General features: G+C 43.0%; 2 protein-coding genes across 3 annotated transcripts in view; one reads left to right on the top strand and one right to left on the bottom strand.

Annotated features, from left to right (window-relative positions):
* TNFAIP8L3 (TNF alpha induced protein 8 like 3) overlaps positions 1–19058 on the top strand; it is a 49309-nt gene extending 30251 nt beyond the window's left edge. For both annotated transcript variants that reach the window (XM_050309829.1, XM_050309828.1), the window contains exon 2: positions 16059–19058. In XM_050309829.1, coding sequence (XP_050165786.1) covers positions 16121–16621 — 501 coding nt within the window. In that variant the 5' untranslated portion in view covers positions 16059–16120 and the 3' untranslated portion in view covers positions 16622–19058. The remainder of the gene's footprint in view (positions 1–16058) is intronic.
* GLDN (gliomedin) overlaps positions 1–20111 on the bottom strand; it is a 126190-nt gene that overhangs the window by 104837 nt on the left and 1242 nt on the right. The gene's annotated exons all lie outside the window — the stretch shown is intronic.

Genomic DNA, 20111 nt, shown 5'->3' with positions numbered 1-20111 from the left:
TGAGCATGAACACGGGACCAGAGCACAGGCAATGACAGCTGACTGTCTTATTTTTACCCCACTGTCCAATTTGTCAGAAATCGTGCAAACTCCAGCATGCTGCTTGGATTTCTAGGCTGTATCTCACTATGAAAGACTCAGGGTTCTGATATTTGGAGTTTTATTTCGTCCATAAAAGCTTTCCACGAGCAATTTCTGTGTGCATTAAAGTCAAATAAATGTCCACTGAAGCAGCATTATGCTGACACCACTGGGCTGCACTTCGTGAGAGTTCACACAGTTTGAAGTGAGCCTGGCAGGGCTCACTGGGGTGTCCATTTGCCACAGGAAAATGCAGTTTTACCACGAGCATATTTTGCATTGGAGGGATGGTTGCTAAGCCTGCTGAAAGGGTAAAGATCCTGCATGTGTTTTCTCTGTAAGCATGAGAGTATTTAATATTTGGGGAGAAAATATTGAAAAGCAGCAAGAGGTAAATCATCACCTGGTTTTAGGATTGAAGAAAGGATGGACAGCTGGCTGATGGGGTGATGCTGATAGCATTGCTCCTGCAACAAACCTTGGGAGACCTGTCACTAAGGAGGGGCCAGCGCTGCCAGAAGCTGAAGAAACCCACATGAGCAAAGGCAAGGGCAGCTGGAAAGCCAACATTGTGCCAAGGGGACCTCAGCAACAGTATCAGGTCCAGAGAAAGAGAGCAGATTGCTGCAAAAGAAACTATTTGAATAGGCTGGGGTGGGAAAAAGAAAAAAAAATAAAGAAAAAAGAAAAGCAGGCCAGTTCTTGAGTTTGGCAGCAAAGCCAGTTCCACTAAGGTGAGGCCTGCTGAGCTAAATTGCTGCTCAGTTATTTGCCAAAGAAAGCTTCAAATATATTGAAATGTAGGGCTTAACAGCATGACACTAGCAGCTCAGATTAGCATTAGTTAAAATGAAATGAGAATAAACAAAAGGGCTTCTCTTCCAGACCTTTCCTGTTGAATATGTAATGTGTGATGTCTCTACGGGGAGGACTGCAAAGGTTCTCTCTTTTGGCTTAAATCATCCTGGGAAACTCCATTAAATTAATAATGACTGTTGGTAAAAGTAAAACAATTATTTTAGAGTATCACTTAGCTTGATGATAGAGTTTATTTAAATGTTCCTACTGCCAGTTCATTCCCTGTGAGCAGTACCTCTGTTCAGAGCACAAACACTGGATCATCACTGTCTAGGCCCTCTGGTGCAAACCCACAGGAACCTCAAGATTATTTTGGTATATGAAATAACAAGAATTAATGACGTGCATACAGTCATTCCTTTTAAAGACTCCAGTCTCTATTTAAAGGCATAGAAATGTCTCATTTGATCAAAGGCTCTCTGCAGCAGGGATTGCTTTCTGCTCATTCCTTGTGTAATTAGATGTGGATGCCCCTGGGTTATGCTATGGCAACTGCAGGAGCAGAGAGCAGGAGCTACAGATAAACCTTGTTGCAGGAAAATCTGAATCCTACAAAATGCATGAGCATAGGAGTCTTATTTCTGTAGACAAGCATGCAATAGGGTTTGTTAGACCCACCTGCTAAAGGAAATCGGACCAGTTACCAGAACTGGGGTCCAAGAGACCTGGCCCATCCCTGCCTGAGAAAGTCCTCTCTGTGGACATCAGACATGCCACAACTGTTCAGGTCTTCCTTCAAGAAAGGAATTTACATTTTTCTTCATTGTACAAAAAGTTAAATGGGAAACATAAGATTGGGCAAAATTCATTTTTTTCCTACAGGAGTTATGAGAGCTGAGCAAGAAGTGGATTTTGTCATACTTCTTCAGGCAGAAAGAACCCAGCAGGGCCTTAGAAGCAGGACTAAGACATGCAAGATTCTCTAGGAAAGAAGGATTTACCAAGTCCTACAAAGCAGTGAGAGGAAACTAAGTAGTATTCCCCCTCAGGTGCCTGGTAGTCTATCTGAGAAAGTTCCACACTCTTTGAATACCATGTCAAATCCAGGAGAGAGAAGAACGGTCTAAACTCACCTTTGTACTTTCTAGATCAGCCTTGAGAAGCTGCCTATGCTTAGAATGGCTCCAGAAGGACAAGTAACATGGCAGTGACTCAGCTTCTTCAGCATGTATCACAGACACTAAGAATTCATGCTGGAGATTAAGAAACAGCAACACTGACCAAATTCCCTTCAGAAGTAGTGGTTGTTTTCGTGGAGTGAGTTTTTGTTCTTAAGCACAATTTTTCATCAGCACTGTGGAATTGTCTATTATTCTGTTACCAATAACCAGATACAAGGGCAGCAGTTTTGCTGGCAGCTGGAACAGTGAGGTGATAACAACATGTGTGCTGTGCTGCATTTCTTTCTCTTAGTATCAGGCTGGACCTGATTCAGATCTTACAGAGTCTCTCTCTAGAGACCCTTGAGTTCAGAAGTTACATTTGTTGTTGTATTCAGAAGTTTCTGCATCACCCTGGATATTCAGCTGGATACTTTCAGTACATGTGTGGTATCATCACAAATCAACTCCATACAAATGTACTCAAGAGATTTCACAGAACTGAAACCACAAGGGATGGCACATTTTGCTTATCTGTGTTTGTTGTTCAGGCTTGTCCTTTCAGGGTTTTTTTTAGGTAACATAAAGGCAGTGATTTTTGCTTTTTTTTCCTCTGCAAATTCAATCCTGACTCCTTAGAGCTGCAGTGTTATGTAATGAGGATACATACATACACATATATAAATAAACCCCACACAACACATTGCTGTTGCTCACATGCCTCAGAATAATGAAACAGACCTTCTAAGAACTGTCTTGACCATTTCAGTATTTTCCCATTCAGCATCTTTTCCATTTCTGCTTTCCTGAAATAAAGAGTTGCTCTCAGAGTGAACTTCTGTGGTGGTTACAGCTGCTGCTGTTAAACTGTTATTATAAATTCCCTGATGACAGCAAAAGCATCCCTGTTATCAGGATATTCCTCCTGGCATGATGTGTTTTGCAGTATGTATACACACAATGAACAAGCTAAAAGCGCAAAACCAGACTATCTTCACTAGCATTTATCCTCTACAGGAGCTCTGGTTGTCAGATATTATTTACACTGCTTGGGTCAGTTACCTCATTGAGAGGGTGTTGATGCCATGCTTAGCAATTTATTTTAAACACATACCAAGGAAACTACCATTTGCAGCCCAGTTTCTCTTCCTTTCTTTTTTTTTTCCAGTATAAACTCAGGATTTTTCTTTCATTACTGTAAGACATAAAGACGCCATAAGTTTTGGCAGATATTATTAATGCAGATTTTGAACCAAGGAGGAACAGAATTGACCTGCAGGTCTACATTCCCAAGTTTTCTATCTTTCCACAGGAAATAATCTTTTATTCATACTGTAATGGTCATCCTTTATGACAGGATTACAGAGAACAAGTCTGGAGAATACAGCAGGTGGTCTGGTTCATGTGGGATAGGTAGATACTGTATCAGTCTGTGTCTTTTCTTCCACAGGGATGGAAGTCATCACATATTCCACTCTCAGTGATTTGTGCATCTTGATGAGATGCTTGACCTGACACTGTAGACAAGCAGTGCAGAGCAGATCACCCAAAGGATATAATAAAGTCCAAATCAGGCTTCATCTTAAACAGGGTTATAGATCACATCTGAGGCATGAGACCTCCTACCACTAAATTCCCAATCAGATGCACAAAAACTTGTAAGAGATGGAGAGCCTGATGAATCCCAGCTGCATTGACCAGCATTAATTTTTCCTTTGGTCAGGAGTTTTCCATTCAGAATCTGGGTTGGCTATCTCCCCAGCAGCTAATCCTCCTCTAGGGACAGGGGGAAGGGAAAAAAAAAAAAAAAACAAAACCAAAATTAGTCAAGGATTCTATACAGCCTAATATTCTGCAACTGTAAAAATATGTTTGGGGTGTTTTGTTTGTTTCTTTTTAATAACCAGGCAAACAGTAAAGCATTGTTTAAAACAATAAGTAGATGAGGACTCTTCTAGTCTTGTTGTCCTCTTTGGGGAACAACACTAAACAGTAGACTCTTTTTTTTCTTTCTAAGTATTCATGACTTTTGTCTTTTCAGTTTCAGCTTTGCTGTTGTTAAGAAATACTTTTCTAACACTTTCAGACTGAAAACAAGGCATTGGCTTCATCCCAGATCAAAAGTATTGACACATTGAATTTATATTTTTCTTATAAAGGTGTGCAGAGCTCAAGTAATCAAGTATGAGCAGCTATTTCAACATAGCACGTTCTTAATCTGTTCTCTGTTGAAGAAGGTGGGGGAAAAAAACCCTAAACTGCAAGGAAAAAGAATTTACTCATTTGCTTGTCAGCCAGGAGAAGCAGATGACATTTAAAAATAAGATAACTTTCTGTTTTAAACTTGTAACACCGTTAGTTTGTTTATAACTATACCACTGAATTAACTCATTGTAGGTGGATTCTACACTATCCATCCTGTTTATAATCAAACAGCAAGCAGGGTTTGTTTCAGCAAGGCCACAGTGGGATTGTCTGTTGGAAATCTCTAAGGAAATTGTTAAACTTTCAGTAGGGGGAAAAAAATACTTCAAATAAATTAAAAGAAACCAGAGCAGGCACCATTTGGACATTGATATTATCAGCAGCTCTTACTCAGAAAGGAAGGATGCCCTTAGGTCTTTTATGGAGTTGCACAAGCAACATTCCCATCTGGTATTGTGCTGGGCTCATAAAGCTGCAGCAGAGCATCAGCTGACTGGGGCTGGGTGAAACAAAACTGCTTCAGTTGGCAGTGAAATCCAGCAGTGAAATCCTCCCAGCCATGGTGGTACAGGCACAGCAGGGACCTGCAGCCAGAACCTACTGTGGGTGTAAGAGTTTAACCCCTGGGCCAGAAGGGCTGATGTTCTGTGCACCTGCAGTGGGGCACAGAGCAGGGCATGGCCCTGGGGCAGACAGAGCAGGGATGCTCCTCAGGCAGGAGGAGGGACACTGGGAGTGGTGAATTAATCAAGAGCATGTTCTTTACCCCAAAAGACTTCCCAAGCTGCACTAACTCTTCCAGATCTACTGTAGCCCTTTTTTTACCTCCTGCATATTCTCAGAATAGGAACTAAAATTTTGGGCTGCAGTTAGTGATACATTAGGTGCCTTTACAAACCTAGGCCTTTGCTTTCATGGAGGGAGTGAAAACTGTTATAAATACACAGTATTTATAACAAGAGACAAGTAGCACCCACATACCTTGTAAATAATGGTGCTGTGACATAGACAATGTAACTAAGCATGACTCAAGAGGAGGGGTAAGAAAAAGATTACTTTAGTAATTGACTTACCTGCAGAGTCTCTTCTATCAACAGATTTGGTTTGGGGTTTTTAGTGGGATTTTTCTATTTAGCTGGGGGTTTCGTTTGTTTTTTTGGTGGTTTTTTGGAGGTGGTTGTTGTTTGATGTGTTAAAAAAAAATCAGTCACAAGATAAGCCTCACTTGAAACAAACAATGTCAAACCTGCTGCAACACAAGGGCCTGATAGAAACATAAGGGAGCTTCTTTAGTGATACTCTCATCGTGATCCTGCCCTTGCAGCTGTATTATAGCCACAGCTGTGCCTCTCTGCCAACTGTCAAACACCAGGTCCAAATGGGTTATAATCTGTAAATAGTCATCTTCCCCAGGGCTGTGGAAGATGATTTGGAAGCACTAATCAGCATCTTCAAAGTATTTTTTCTTTTATTTAATTGGCTCTCCCTAAACACAAAAATAAAGAATAACAATGAGATAATAAATAGTCTATGCTTCAGGTTAATTAAACTTTCTTTTCTTCTTAGTTTTAAACATGTTGTGATCAGTCTAGAGCATCTGTTCCTGACTTGGGAAAGTGAACTGCTGTCAGGCACTTCTTGCCACTGTTATCCTCTTAATTTTCCCCTTATTGGACTTCATTCTCTAGTATAAGCAGTTTGGAAGCATGGTTGGAATTAACTGGGGAAATTCACAGCTCCTCTGGTGTTTTATTTAGGGACCCAGGGTATATTTTTCCATTTGTACCTGATCTCTGCCATTGTTTTATTCCCCTTCCATCCATCACCTTCTTAATTCAAAACCAAGTGGTCAAGCAACCAAATAGCAAGGTAGGAAAACAATAGCACACGGTGTTCTTAAAAAAAAAAAAAAATATCTCTCATTTGCCAGATCCGCAGATGCCATTAACTTAAATGAAGCCTCAACAGCCTTTCTCCTCCACCCCCACCCCTTCCCTTGGCCTCTCCTCATTTGCACACACACACTGTTGGGTGTTACCCCAGCCCACCCAGCACTCACACGGTGTCCCTGCAAAGGCGACTCTGTACTACTGTCAGGGGGGTTGCTCGTTTTTAAAGGACAAAAACAAACAAGAAGAGTAAATTACAATTACTCCTCACACACCCAAAACGGCCCACCCTGTCCCGGGGAGGGGAGCGTCTGGACAGCACGGCCACAGGTGGAGCTCTGCGGTGCTGGATCCTCTCCCTCTGGACTCGGGAGCTCAGCTCACACAGCTGGGCAGCCCACTTGGTCAGCAGCAGCTGGACACCAGCCACAGCTGCAGCCTAGTGTGGGTTCCTTGAGGTATATTCACCTTGACCTGGTTTAGCAGAAATTCTTCTGCCCCTCTCTCTTCTTTCAGCCTCATATTACGCTACAGGAAAATGTCATCTCAGAGTTTCACAGCATCTTCAGACCAGCTACCCTTGGGGTCCCAATTGCTTGCTTTCTCATGGAGTTTTGTACATCCCTAGAGCATAGACGTGGTTATTTTTCATGCTATTCTTAATATATTACAGTCAAAAATAGAATTATTCTATGTAAAAGGCAAGGACGTTTTATCTCTGGAGAAAGAGCAGTGTACTGCAACAGCAAGCAATTTGAAGGCACAAAAATAAACCCTCAAAATTTTCTTCCTGAAAGGATGAGAAATGGGTGGGGGAAAAAATAGCAATGGGGGAAGCAGTATCAAATAGCCTGTTCCTTAGCTGCACTTTATCTGTTTAAAGCATACAGATTGCATGGAGGCAGTGTTTAATATTTAGGGCTGATATTGCCAGGCCTTGCCTTACTAACAGCATATTATTTTGTTCCTACTGGGAACGACCAGCTCCTGCATGCTAAAGAGACTTCTGTGGAAGGAATAGAAAGCATTTGAGCTGCAGAAGCACAGGGAAATCTGAACCTCCTGTTAACCAGGAGTGGTGCCTGGGGTAATTGCCAAGCACCAAGCCCACAAAAGCACAGATGCCTCCATAGCCCTTCCCTTTTCCCTCACCCTGCCAGAGGAGGGGTTAAAAGAATGCATGGAAAGCCTTATTCACCCTGATCAAAAATCCAAGTCATTCATGAAATTGGACTGAAAGCCCCCAGGTGTGATTGTCACAGTGTTCAAACATCTCTTCAAGTTTTTGTTCAAAGCAGAATCTACCTGGTTTGGAAACTGATGATGAAGTAACACTGTGAGCAAGATCATTGACAAAGAGAAGTTGCTAAGATAATTGCATCTGGATAAAACAGGACAGCTGCAAGATCTTGAGAGGTTTCAAATGACTCGTAAGAGTTTCAGAGGCAAATAATACTTTGGCAAGAAAATCTTTTCTTTCCAGGATAATTTTTATTTTTGTATGGAGGAATGCAATGGTTGAATCCTTTTTAAGAAGCCTATGAGGCTTTTTTCCTTAACAAGTTAATTGTTTATCATTCATTACATGCCTGATGCTCCCCCAGAGCCTCTGTCCCATCTAAGCAATAAACAGTCCCTTAGCACATATCAAAGAACTCGTTACTGTCCTGTTGTGCAAATTACATGGCCAGACATTAAAACAAGCATAATTTTCCTATAGAGATAATCACCATTTTGTTAACTGGATGTTTTTGCTACATAATCCCCATTATAGCTTTTTTTTTTCAATGCAGTGTCTTTTTGAAAGGACAGTGTAAGAAATGTGGTAATTGTGGAGAAGGCAAAGGACCCTAAACACAACACGTCAGAGACTGAAGTTAAAGTCTTCAACAGTTACTGCCCAGGATTCACTATAGAGCATATAAGGAAAAAAGCAAGTCACTGAGAGTTTGAAGGCCAAAACGTCCTGAACAATTCAATATGTCCCCTAGTGCCACCAAAGTGTGGTCTGTTGAGCTTAGTGAGCTGTTCATTCTTAAGTAAGACCCTGCTGTGGTGTTTTGGGTATGTCAGCATGCCTCTTTACTCTAAAAGACTTCTTTTTACCAAAACTAGCATTTAAAAAAACATACTAATATAATCATAGACACCTGTCTCAGATTCCAAGAACAGGATTCATAGGTCATTGCAATAGATAGTAACCAATCCTCCCTTGCCAAAACTCTGCTGTCAGTGTGGAGGCTTATTTTCTTGAGTGGCAGGCAGAGCTAAACCAAAATTTTCTTGGGCAGGGCTGTTCAGTCTCTTCGATGTATCTTGCCATCACATAATGAGCTGGCATCGAAAGACTTCTCTTTATAAAATACAGTGGTCAGTTCATCAAAACCTTTTTTAGGTGCACAGTAAAGCTTAGAAAACCAAACACCACAGTATTTTACTATCACTCCTGGCAGATGGACTTGCAGCTCCTGAGCAGTTTCAGATAAGAGCAAAGCCTTGCTGCTCCCACTCCACACATGTACCCCGGGGTGCTGTGTAAGCAAGCTCTGCATCATTTACACTCCCTACCAGTTGCCAAGAGCCAACCAGATGTGTTTGCTGCCTTGGCAGAGCCTTCCCACACACTGCAAAATGAGAGTGAAGAGTTGAAAATGAACACTTGAAAGTCACTCTGCAGAGACGCTGTTCTCTGTGCTGCAGCCTCGTTCAGGCTTTGGTTCTGATATATGTTATCAGGTTAGTAAAATTAAGAGCTTTAGTAGCCACTTCCAAAGAGGTGAGTGCTGCTTGTGAGTGCCCAGCTGGTCCCTGGCAGGCTGGACCTGGGGCTGGGTCCTTAACAAACCAGCTGCTGCCTGGTACAGCCGCTGGGAGTGTGGGACACAACACAGGGATGATCCTCTCTGAGCACTTTTGTCAGGGAGTGGTTTCCTCTCTCACAAGCTGGCTGTGAGCTTTCAGGATATGACCAAGTGCAGTGTCTCATTTGTAATGTCAAATAGCAGCCGTGCAGAGTCACAGCATGGTGTCAGCTGTGCCACATATCTAAGGGAGTGCCTGTGAAGGTTTCCACACTGTGGGCCAGGCTCAGCTCCGGGACAGTGCTGTCATCCAGACACCACTTGCCAGCTACTGCCTTCAGACACAGGAGAAGAGCACACCAGTGTAGTTCAGTTCCCAGCCAGCTACCAGGGGCAGCAGGAGGAAAGCTCAGCCAGCCCCTTTCTTGGCAGCTCCAGCAGAGCTGATGGAAACTGCAGCTGAGCTCCTCTTCCCTGGATAGGTTCCTGGAGGCATTACCCAGAGGAGGACAACAGTTTGTGCTTGGTCTGCACAGCTACTCTTTACAGAAGGGGCCCCCCAGCCTACCACCACCTCCACCAGGTATTGAAAGGCAACTCCAACATGTAGCAACAATATAGTACTAGTGAAGTAAATGCCAGATTCAAGCCAGCTGCTGAAATAAGACTACCCGTCGGAGTCTGCAGTCTCTAGGTTCCCAGACAGCACTTTTTTGCAGCATAATTGCTGCTCATCTAAAGCACTAAAAGGAAAAACTCGGTCTCTTTTCCATTCAGTCATGTTCCCTCTGTACAGGGCCGTTTCTGCCATTTCCAGCACGTCCAAGTTTTGCTTTCAGATGTTTAGATACTGGTACATTCTCCCAGGGTCGTATAATCAGTCTGTAATCTCCTGTTCCACTGCGGATATGAGCAACCCTTTTATGTTCACAGTAACAATTTAGAAGTGTTAAAGTTTGAGCACTGGGCCCCCGGTGCTTACACATGTTTAAATTGGCCCTCCCTGAAAGCTGATATATTCCATCTGGTCTATTGGATTTCTTGGCTTAAAGTTACTGGAAACACTGAATGTTTCTTCTACAGTGATCCTGTAGCTGTCCAAGAGTAATACACACACTCACAGCTCGTGCCCAGGCTGCTCAGGACTAAAACACTATGGGAGAAGTGCTTTTAGTGGACTTTTTTTTCCTGTCTGCTTTTAGGGCTATTTTGAAATCCGAAGTTCTGCAGTTCGCTTTCCCAACCAATCTTATCACATGTAAATGACACTTGAAGGATAAATAAAACGCACACATTTGCAGCTCGTTACTGCTAACGTTTTTCCTCAATGCTACAAATTAAGCAACTAGATTTTTTGTATTTATGTCAAGACAAAGAGCCATTACAAGTAACTCTGTTATAATGAAACAAGCTGCCACCCTAGGTAATTATCAACACCAGCAGTAACACTGGATTAACCACTCAGATACCCACTGTAAGAGCTTTACAATACAGCTGCCTCATTGACACTCTTCCTCATTGGCATTCCCAGACTCTCCAGGCTCAGGGGCAGGTATATCACCAAATTAAAATACACAGATGCATTCAAACTGGGTCACACAACTCATTAAAACAGTCCATTCCTACAACAATTTTCATGACCCAGCTACCTCACACCATAGCGGACTCAGAGCATGCCTGGCCCTTGGCTTAGTACATCTCCCACAAGCCTGAGCAACTGCTTGCAGCTGGAGGGAAGCCCACATTTCCAGCAGCATTGCTGACTCTTTAAAGCCCATCTTTTGCTGCAGAGGCTATGTTGCATTTTAAAAGTGAAGATTCAGGAGTATTAAAAATATTTCAGCCTCTTCATCATCTTTACTTTCTTATGCATTTCCGTCTTGCTCAGTTAAGATTCAGCCCTTTTCTTGCTTACAGTACAGCTGGAGCACAGGTGCAAGGACCTTTTCTGGTTCCCATCACCTCCCCTTCCTGCCAGGCTGCAGGACTGCAGTGGGTTGCTGCAGCCTCTTCATGTTTTTATCTCAGACCTTTAACTTAAAACATCTCAACTCACCTCTCCAGGATGCTCTCAGGATAACTCAGTGCCCCCTACACATATGTCACTTGGCTGGAAAACACAGCCACCGCCAACTGCTGGCAGCTGGGGTTATGTGTAGGTGGGAAATAAGGCACATCTCCAAGTGTTTCTCACTTTAGAGTAGATGAAGTCAATGGCTGAGGTAACTCATTACCCAGCACAAGGTGCAGCAGGCACTGGGGTAACAACTCCCTGTCGGGTATAACCACACAGGTGCCACAGAGCCAAAGAAATTCCTTTTGTGTCCCTTCTCTCCAATCCAGCCTGCTAATACAATAAAAAATGCACTGGACAAACTCCACAGAAACTCTTCAGATTAACTCCCTCTCTCTCTCCATTTCTGTGGTCAAGCCACACTCCTTCCAGAGTTCACTTCAACATGACTTTTAGCCATTTGCCAGGGGAGAAAAAATCCTGGCTGCAAAATGGTACTATGGCTTTGACTAAGTGGCTGACTGGGAGGGAAATGGATTCATGTGCTCGGGGGGGTTGTTTCCATGTCCTCATAATTGCTCTCAGAAAACATTGACCATGTTCTCCCCTGGGCATAGTGGGAGCATCTTCTGGTTGACTGGTTTTGCCGTGTTGTTTTGTACAGAGTGGCTGAATGGGTATTTACATGAAAATAGTATTGCTGAGCATTTAGTTCTGACCATTTTGTACTTGGTACAGCCATCTGCAATCAAAATATTTCGAGAATATTACAGATGTTCTTGCATTTCAGTCTCAAAAACTCCTAAAATATAAAACTCTTACATCCGCTTGCTGGAGTTGCCAAACTTTTTCTGCACTTCTGTTATTAAGCAACTCTGTTATTAAGCAATCCTGTTATTAAGTTTAGTGGGATGTGAGACATCTTTGTCGTGTTCAGCACCGTGTGCCAGAAGCTGGGCAGTCCCTGGTGGGGCGTGGTGTGTCCTGGGCACAGGGAGCCTCTCCCCTTCCTCCTGCCCACAGCTGGGCATGTGCCATCCCCTCTGTGGGCATCACAGCAGGGGAAATACAGGGCTGGAGAGTTGCACTTCTTGAAGGGTGGAAGATTGCTATAGGCTCAAGCCCATCACAAGGGGCTTTTTAAATAGCTTTTATCATACATAGCTCTCTAGATGACAGAGAGAGGGCGAGAGCAGATCTGAAGCAGAACTGGCCCTTCCTTCAGTAAAAACTAAGATGTCATATTTTCTATAATGGAAGCTAATCATTACTCAACAAAGCAGCATGCTTGGTTTTTCATTTTTAGCTTTGGTGTAATGTTCCTGAAAGCTAATAGCATCTATAATGTTGTTGCTGATTTGTTTTGCTGTATGAAAGAAAGCAGAAAATAGAATTGCTGTATGTAGGAGGTGAAGATGTATTTTGTGTAGTGAGCAATGTGCTGCAGTAAGAAAAGGCTGCCACAGTAAACCTGCTGTCCCCATGAAAGCCTGAATGTAATCATGTGGCTACAACACTTGTGATCTTTGAAAGGCAAGGCGTCACCTGGGTGTCTGAGCACGATGTGATTTTGGAGGTGGGAATCCAGGCAATCCATCCAAACAGCCCCTCGCGCTCTCCAGTGCATTCTCCTGAATTTAAATGAAGCTGAGCAAAGCTGAGCACAGCCTTTGAGAGCTGTCTGGGCTGCACAGAAGGGCTGATGGCTGTAGTCTGCCCTCCTCCCATCACACACACAGGTCTGACCCCAGCAGCAGGTGCTCAGGCAGCTGGAGGGCAGGCCAAGGCTCTGCAGAGCACCCACCCTGGTAGCTTGGAATGCACCTCTTGTCCTCCTCCTGAGCTTCTCAGCAGTTCACTGACATGGTGTTGGGACCATGGCAGTGGCTGCAGCTTCTGTATTTATCAGAGCACCACAGTATGCTACAGATCTGTGTCCCCACCAAGCCCACTGGCACCTCTCCTGCCCGGTACGGTTACTGGGATGGAGCACATCCTTACCAGCTACCACAGGTTGTACAGGACAGAGAGCAGCACAGATGGTGGAAGAAGTTGGGAGAAAGCACACACACCAGGATCTGCCTGTTTTCTGAGGGCTGGCTTGGCTTAGAAGCTTGAGGTGCCATGGTAGGATTGGCTGGAGAGATGGGAGCACAAAGTGGGAAGAGGGCCAGAGCGGGGATAGGAGGCCTGAAATTGGGGGGTCCTGGTTTAAGTAGAGGAGAGCAAGAGCTATGAGAGGAGGGAGAGGATATAGCACAGTTGGTTAGAGCATGGTGCTAGTAACATCAGGGTTGTGGGTTTGATCCCCATATGGACTAGTCACTTAAAAGCTGGACTTGATGATCCTTTGGGTCCATTCCAGCCCAGAATATTCCATGAGATCTGTGTGTGCTCAAACTCTGTTTAAAAGGTAAGAGACTTCCAGACCATTACATAGATGAATTCAGTACCTGTGAAATTACTAGGAAAGGAGAATACACTAATGTTTAGCAGTTCCAGTGCAATAACAGATTTCCTCATTTTACTTCTAGAAAGATGAGAAGGAGCTCAGTCTCATGCTGTTAAATAGCAGATGCCACACTTGGGAATAGCCATGGAAAAACACTCCAGCCTCAAGATTCAGTTAAACTCAGCCAGATGCTTTCTGGCTGTGCTGCCCCTTTCACAGCCTGCACCTTTCACTGGGAGCTGCGTCATTGTCATCTGAGCTACCAGACCCATGGTGTCATGGGAAACAAACCCACCTTTGAAGATGACACTCACAGTTTTGTGGGTGAGAGGCAGGGCTTTGAATACAGAATACATCAGAACCATGCTTTTTTTTGTGCCAAACAACCCTCACTTCTAATAACTTTATTAGAGGCTTTTACATGCTAATTTAACATCCAAGTTTGTCTTTCAGAGATCACATAGATGGGAGAGCAGCTGGATGTGTGTGTGTTTCAGAAGGTGCTAGTGGTTGTGCTGGTTCTGGGTCCCCCAGTGATGCACTGGTGTCCCAAAACCATGGGGTGTGTGATGGGGGACGTGGGGCTTTGCTCAAGATGACTGCTGGGGCTTTGCTTCGAGCTGCAGAATTGCCACAGCTCTGCAGAGCTCTCCCTGCAGCGTGAGCCAAGCTGGGCTCTCACCTGGTGAAAGTGACACAGAGCCTGAAGTGTCATGAACTTCAGCAAAATTAATATTCTAAAAACCTACTGCAATTATTTTCAGGTTTTGATCAGAACAGATACTGAACAACTGCATCCGCTTGATTAATAGAAACACTTACTACAGAAACAGACACTAACAATCTACCATTTTACTGTGTCAAATGCACATAATTATTCATCATGGGTACTATTTATATACCCACGTATTGCTAAGTGAAAGAATGCTTTCATCCTGGTTTTATCATTTCTAGATTAAATCACAGTTTTTCTATTTCCTTCAGACAGCAGCTCAGCCCCACAATTTTCTCTCCAAATGACAGGCAATTCTTTTAAAGCACACTGAATTATTTTTTCCAGGTGGTGGTTCAGCTGAAATTAAATGTTACTCTTTCACATTGCTCTGCAGTACAGCTGTAGCACACAAAGAAAGATGACAACTTTAATATCCCAGCTAACTTGAAAATCAAGGATTTTAACAGAGGATTTAAACAGAGGACTTTAAATTAAGAGCATTACTTCTTTGAAGTGAGTGCTGGCAACCAGCACCCCTTTTTTCCTCACACAGGGATGGAGGGAGCACAGGGAGGAGGGAGAGGCTGCCATGGGTCAGACTGTGCCACGAGCACCAGCAGACAGCGGCTGCACTGCGGGGTGACAGCGTTCATGGGCTGAGGATTGGAAAGGGCCTTGGAGCTCACCCCACCAGCTTAAGACTCACTCAGGCTCCACAATCAAATCAGCACTGGAAGATTTGATTTTTATTGTCATTTTTAATCTCTTAGTGGTTTGATTTCCCAGCAGCTGGTGAAGGATGCGGTTACCTCCATCCTTGGCCCTGGTCTCCCAGCGAGCACAGTAAGGTCTCCTGCTGGCAGGGAAATGAGGGCACCTCCTTTGCATGAGCAGACACTGAGAGGAGATGTGAGGGAAAGGCAAGGAAGGTGTCTCGTACCAAAGAGGCCACTCTGCCATCACTCACAACTCACCAGCTGTGCACCCAATACACACACTCATCACTGCTTGGCTGCAATGATAAAGTGCCATTTGATCCAACAGACACTTCACTGGCCCAGTATTAACCTGGATGATTATTTCATATCCCTATTTCCTTTACTTTGTTCGTATAGGGTCAGTTAGAAGCCAACATTATTGTGAAAAACAGAGGAAGGTCAAATTAATCTCTACCAAGAATTAGAGAAACTCATGGGATAAAGCCCAGCAGGAGTAGCCATGTGCTGGGGTGCTCTGCTGAGTGAAACTTGCACAGATGGGTAAAAGATAAAAAAAATCCAAGATAATTATTTGATAAATGTAGAGCAAATAGCTCAGGTATTTTTGTCTGGCAGGAACCACATGCACAGAAACACAGTGTTTTACAAAAATCACATTCTATAATTTCGCAAATTGGTAACAAAAGGGGAAGGCATTATTATTACTAGACATCAAGGCAAAATAAATCCTTGCTTATGGATCTGCTTTATCAGCCCTTATATGAGATGCTGCTTAGCATAACTGTAGAACAACAGTGCCTCCCAATGACCAAAGTGTAACTCTCTGAGGTTCATATATTGTTTGTCAGTATCTCATTTTGCTTGTATCTGATATTTTATGCGTTATTTTGACCACAACATCTCAGAAGATCTCTCTGCTAAGAAAGCTTTAATATTGAACTTCAAAATTAAAAGACTATCAAAGCATCAGCATAGATATCCCCTGCCAGAATATTCTGGGTTTTATGTGCAAGCAAATAACGTGACAGCAAGACCTGAAACATGAATGTCTAAAACACCAAGAACACCTGGAAATAATGCGTTGGAAGTGTTCCTGTTACTGCAGTCATGAGAATATGTCAGTTAATCAATGTCTCAGTTAAGCATGTGGGTACTACTTTTCTTAATTGATTGCAAAACTAATTCACCAAATAAACGTTTTCCCTTTTTTCTATCCTGAACCAGGTCCTGATTATTTCAGTTCCAAGAATCTTGCATTGCAAGCCCAGAAGAAGATTCTGAGTAAAATGGCAACTAAAACCATGGCTAACATGCTGATCGATGACACAAGCAGTGAAATCTTTGATGAGCTGTACAAAGTAACGAAGGAACACACAAGAAACAAAAAGGAAGCCCATAAAATTATGAAAGACCTGATTAAAGTGGCAATAAAAATCGGGATCCTCTACCGAAACAATCAGTTCAACCAAGAAGAGCTGGAGATCGTAGACAAATTCAGGAAGAAGCTGAACCAAACTGCCATGACAATCGTCAGCTTCTACGAGGTAGAGTACACTTTTGACAGGAACGTGCTTGCAGAACTTCTCAATGAGTGCAAAGACCTTGTGCACGAACTCGTAGGTCGGCACCTGACCCCGCGGTCCCACGGGCGCATCAACCACGTCTTCAACCACTTTGCGGATGTGGAATTTCTAACTGCCCTCTACAGCCTGGATGGGGATTGTCGGCCGTACCTCAAAAAGATCTGCAATGGCATCAACAAACTACTTGATGAGAAGGTTCTTTGAAACTACGCTCAGAAGCAAGAAACCAAACAAAAACTTCTCTCTAGGACTGGCCACCCTTCATGAGCCGTGGTAGGCAAGCGAGCTTCCTTCCCATCAGTCTTACTACAGACCCAGCAGGGCCCAGAAAGTGCTCACCAGGCTCATGATGAAGTGGAAGACTTAAATCAGAAAGCTATCACTCTTAATATTCTGTTCAGATAATCCAGTCTTTCTCAAGGAGTGGAGTGAACAAGGCTGCTGACGTGTGTTGTTCAGAAAGAGATTGCCATGCAGCAGGATCTTGCTAGCTTTGTGTTCAAGGCTGAACACGAGAAAAGAAAGGAAACTCACGTGCATGGCTATGTAAAAATAGACAGGTGAAGGCAAGAGCAACCCGTGGAATTTACCCCCAGGCCCTTGGTGCATATATTTTTATTATTTCCACGCTACCTGAGAAAGCTTTGACAGAAAGTAGGGCTGTAATGGATTGAGTTCACTCCTTTCAAAGGGATCAGGAATTAATATGAGAAGACCTCTCTTAATTTAAATGGTATAGTCTAATAGGGGAATAACAAATCATACAAACAGAGTAGAAGTGGGAGAAAATTTAAAGAACTGCTCTAGGAAGCAATATTTTCATCAGAGTTTTGGTTTATACCTGCTAATAGAAGGCTTCATTTTAATTCTGAAAATGAGCTCAGTGGTTGAAGCTCAAAGGTAACCAGAAAACTAAAACAGTCCTGCAGTTCCCCCACGCTCAGGGTTTGTGTATTGGGTACCACCAGGCGAGTTTAGGCTGAAGGTTGTGCTGCTCTTTGTGCTCTTACTGTTCTGCCTGACAGAATAAAATACTCTTTGTGAAGATTTTGAAATTGCCCTTGTGAGAAGCACGACTGAGACACCACCATTTCCATCCCCTGTCTTCAAAGTATTCAGCCTCGATACCACTCTTGGTTTAATGTGCCCATGACATTTGTGCCTACAGCAATCAGAGGTGGGACACATCAGGAAGCCCATCCCCTCTTCTTGCAGTGCCTCTGAGTGTAGCATATTCACAGTAGCTAAACAAGAGCAGCCTTAGGGACTCTGGGGAGCTTCTGGAATGAGTTTTGTTCCGAATGTTTTCAGTGGCTTTTTTTTTTTTTTTTTTAATGGCTTCAAGCTGAAAACATTTTGCCAAGAAAGAGTGGGGGTTGTACAGTCCTTTTAGGATGAAGGGAGGATGGGAGCAGAGCAAATACACCAGCTTTGCCACTTGTAGAATCTGGGTAGGTGCTGACTGACCCACAGTAAAGGAAGCATGTTCAGAAATGTCTCCTCTCCTTGCCTTCTACATCTTATCCTCCAGCTCTAGCTCCTGACACTGCAGTATCAGGTACCCTCTCCTTTCATCTGGCACCGAGAGCAGACAATGCCATTATCTAGAGGTAACACCTTCCCTTTCATGTATATATAATACAGAGATGCATGTACTTGAAAATTGATAAAGACAAGAAAATATATTTGAAAGCCATTTCTCTTTTAAGGAAGCTTACAGGGTTGATCACTCACTACTTTAGGATAAGAAAAAAATATTTCATTTAAACTCTTGAATACTATGGTGGTAGAGAAAACTGTTCCAAAAAATTATTATTATTCTGTCTTTTCTCACCCCAGAATAACTGTATTTTATCTCTTGCAACAACAATTTTTACTATCACAACCTTATACAGATGAGAACACATATACCCAGTTCACATATTCACTTGGGTTGTGCTAGATGGATTTCATCTGTTCCCAGAACTCATTTGAAACACGGTAAAAATGAAAGACAGTAGCAGAGCAGTTTGCAACAATGGAAATTTTCCCCACCTATTTCCTTTAACCATAAGAAGTGTATTTAGTAGCAGTGAAGGTGGACAACTCCTTTGCAAAACAGTAATGAAATACCAACAGTTGGGGTTGCAAGTGCAGCCGTTTGCAGAGCCATATTTACATGCACATTACCTGCATTTCTTCCAAGCACGTACTTGTCAATTGATGCTTTTGAACAGTATTTATTGTATCCAGTGCTCCTGTCCCAGTGCACACACATCAGATTTTGTGTGTTTCATTTGTGGCAAACAAATTTCTTTTTTCGAAAGCCAGAAAAAGAGATTATTCAACATTTAAGATGTCCAAAGGAAAGGGATATCCTGTACCTGTGACTTTTTGTGTGTTGCAAGTATCAATATTCAGATTCTGGTATTTTAGACACACCAGCTGAACATCTGTTGTTTTATTTATATATAATCTGAGTAGCCTTAAAGGAAGAGGTGTTTTCAAGTATTTCTCATACTTGCGTATCCTGTATATTCGTTTACTTTTGTACTTGTAGCTTGGTATGTAATAACATTGCTAAAATATGGGCAATGTTCAGGTCACCTTAAGTATATTATGTATTATCACATTTGTGGATTAAAAATGTGTGATTACTGCCTTTTTTGTTTCCTTTTGATTCATTTATTCTACCATTCCTGTTGCAATCACACCCACCCAACACCAGCATGTGTCAGCAGCAAATGGAATTTCTGTTTTTCCACAAAGTTCTCCAGCACTTGAGCTCCCAAATGATGCTGACTCGCTTAGTTTAGCAGAGCAGCCCCATCACCAAGCTCAGAAACTCCCTCATAAGCCACGGGGAGGAAATGGCATAGACTTTTTGCCCTCAGGTACCACTTCTCCCTGGGCTCAGCCTGAGCCGGTGCCTGGGAGAGACACAGGCAGCCTAGGCCAGGGGTAAAACACAGCACAGGCCAAGATCTCACTATCCAGCACCTTCTTGCAAGTTTTCCATGATGTATTTAGCTCAGTTTAGCTCCATGTGATTTAAACTACAAGGAAGACACATCCCTGGCAGATTTGAAAGCCCTGCCCTAAACATGGAGGTGCTAGAACCTACCAGAATGTTTTAACAACAGCAAGCACATATTCTCCCATCCTTATTCCCAGAAAAAGCAAACTGTTTTGGCTGAAAGAGCTCAGGATTTGCAAACAACTCACACGGCAATTATACTGAAAGCAATTAAAGGCTGGCACAAAGAGAAAACTGACAGCTACCTTAAAATCTGAGTTTAAAGCAATCTTCCTAAGTGGTGCTTTGAACCTCCCTGCTGGTAAAGTATTGCTGTCAAGCTAATTTTATGAATCACATCATGGCAGGACACAATATTCTTTGCTTCATCACCACCAACTTTATGTAATAAAGAGAAAAACGTTAATGTTTAAGAAACTCTCATGGGAGTGACCACTTCTAGCACTCTAATGAAATGGCCCCTGTACCACTGAGCAGCACTTCACACTGAGCACGTGACCTGATTTGTGCTAGAAAAATGTTCTTACAGAAAGGCACATAAATAGCTGACCCTGAAGAGAACCAAGAGGTAAAGCACAATTAACTCTTACCACAGCAACTGAAATGCAAAAGCAACTTTTACCTGGATGACTTAAGCGTGTCTATTTCCATTTTTACATAAATCAATGCCAGAAAGAG

Source organism: Myiozetetes cayanensis, unplaced genomic scaffold (assembly GCF_022539395.1).
Source record: "Myiozetetes cayanensis isolate MyiCay16 unplaced genomic scaffold, myiCay2020 scf14, whole genome shotgun sequence".
Classification (NCBI taxonomy): Eukaryota; Metazoa; Chordata; class Aves; order Passeriformes; family Tyrannidae; genus Myiozetetes; species Myiozetetes cayanensis.
The sequence above is the reverse complement of the archived record's forward strand: the minus strand, read 5'-3'. Positions and strand labels throughout refer to the sequence as shown.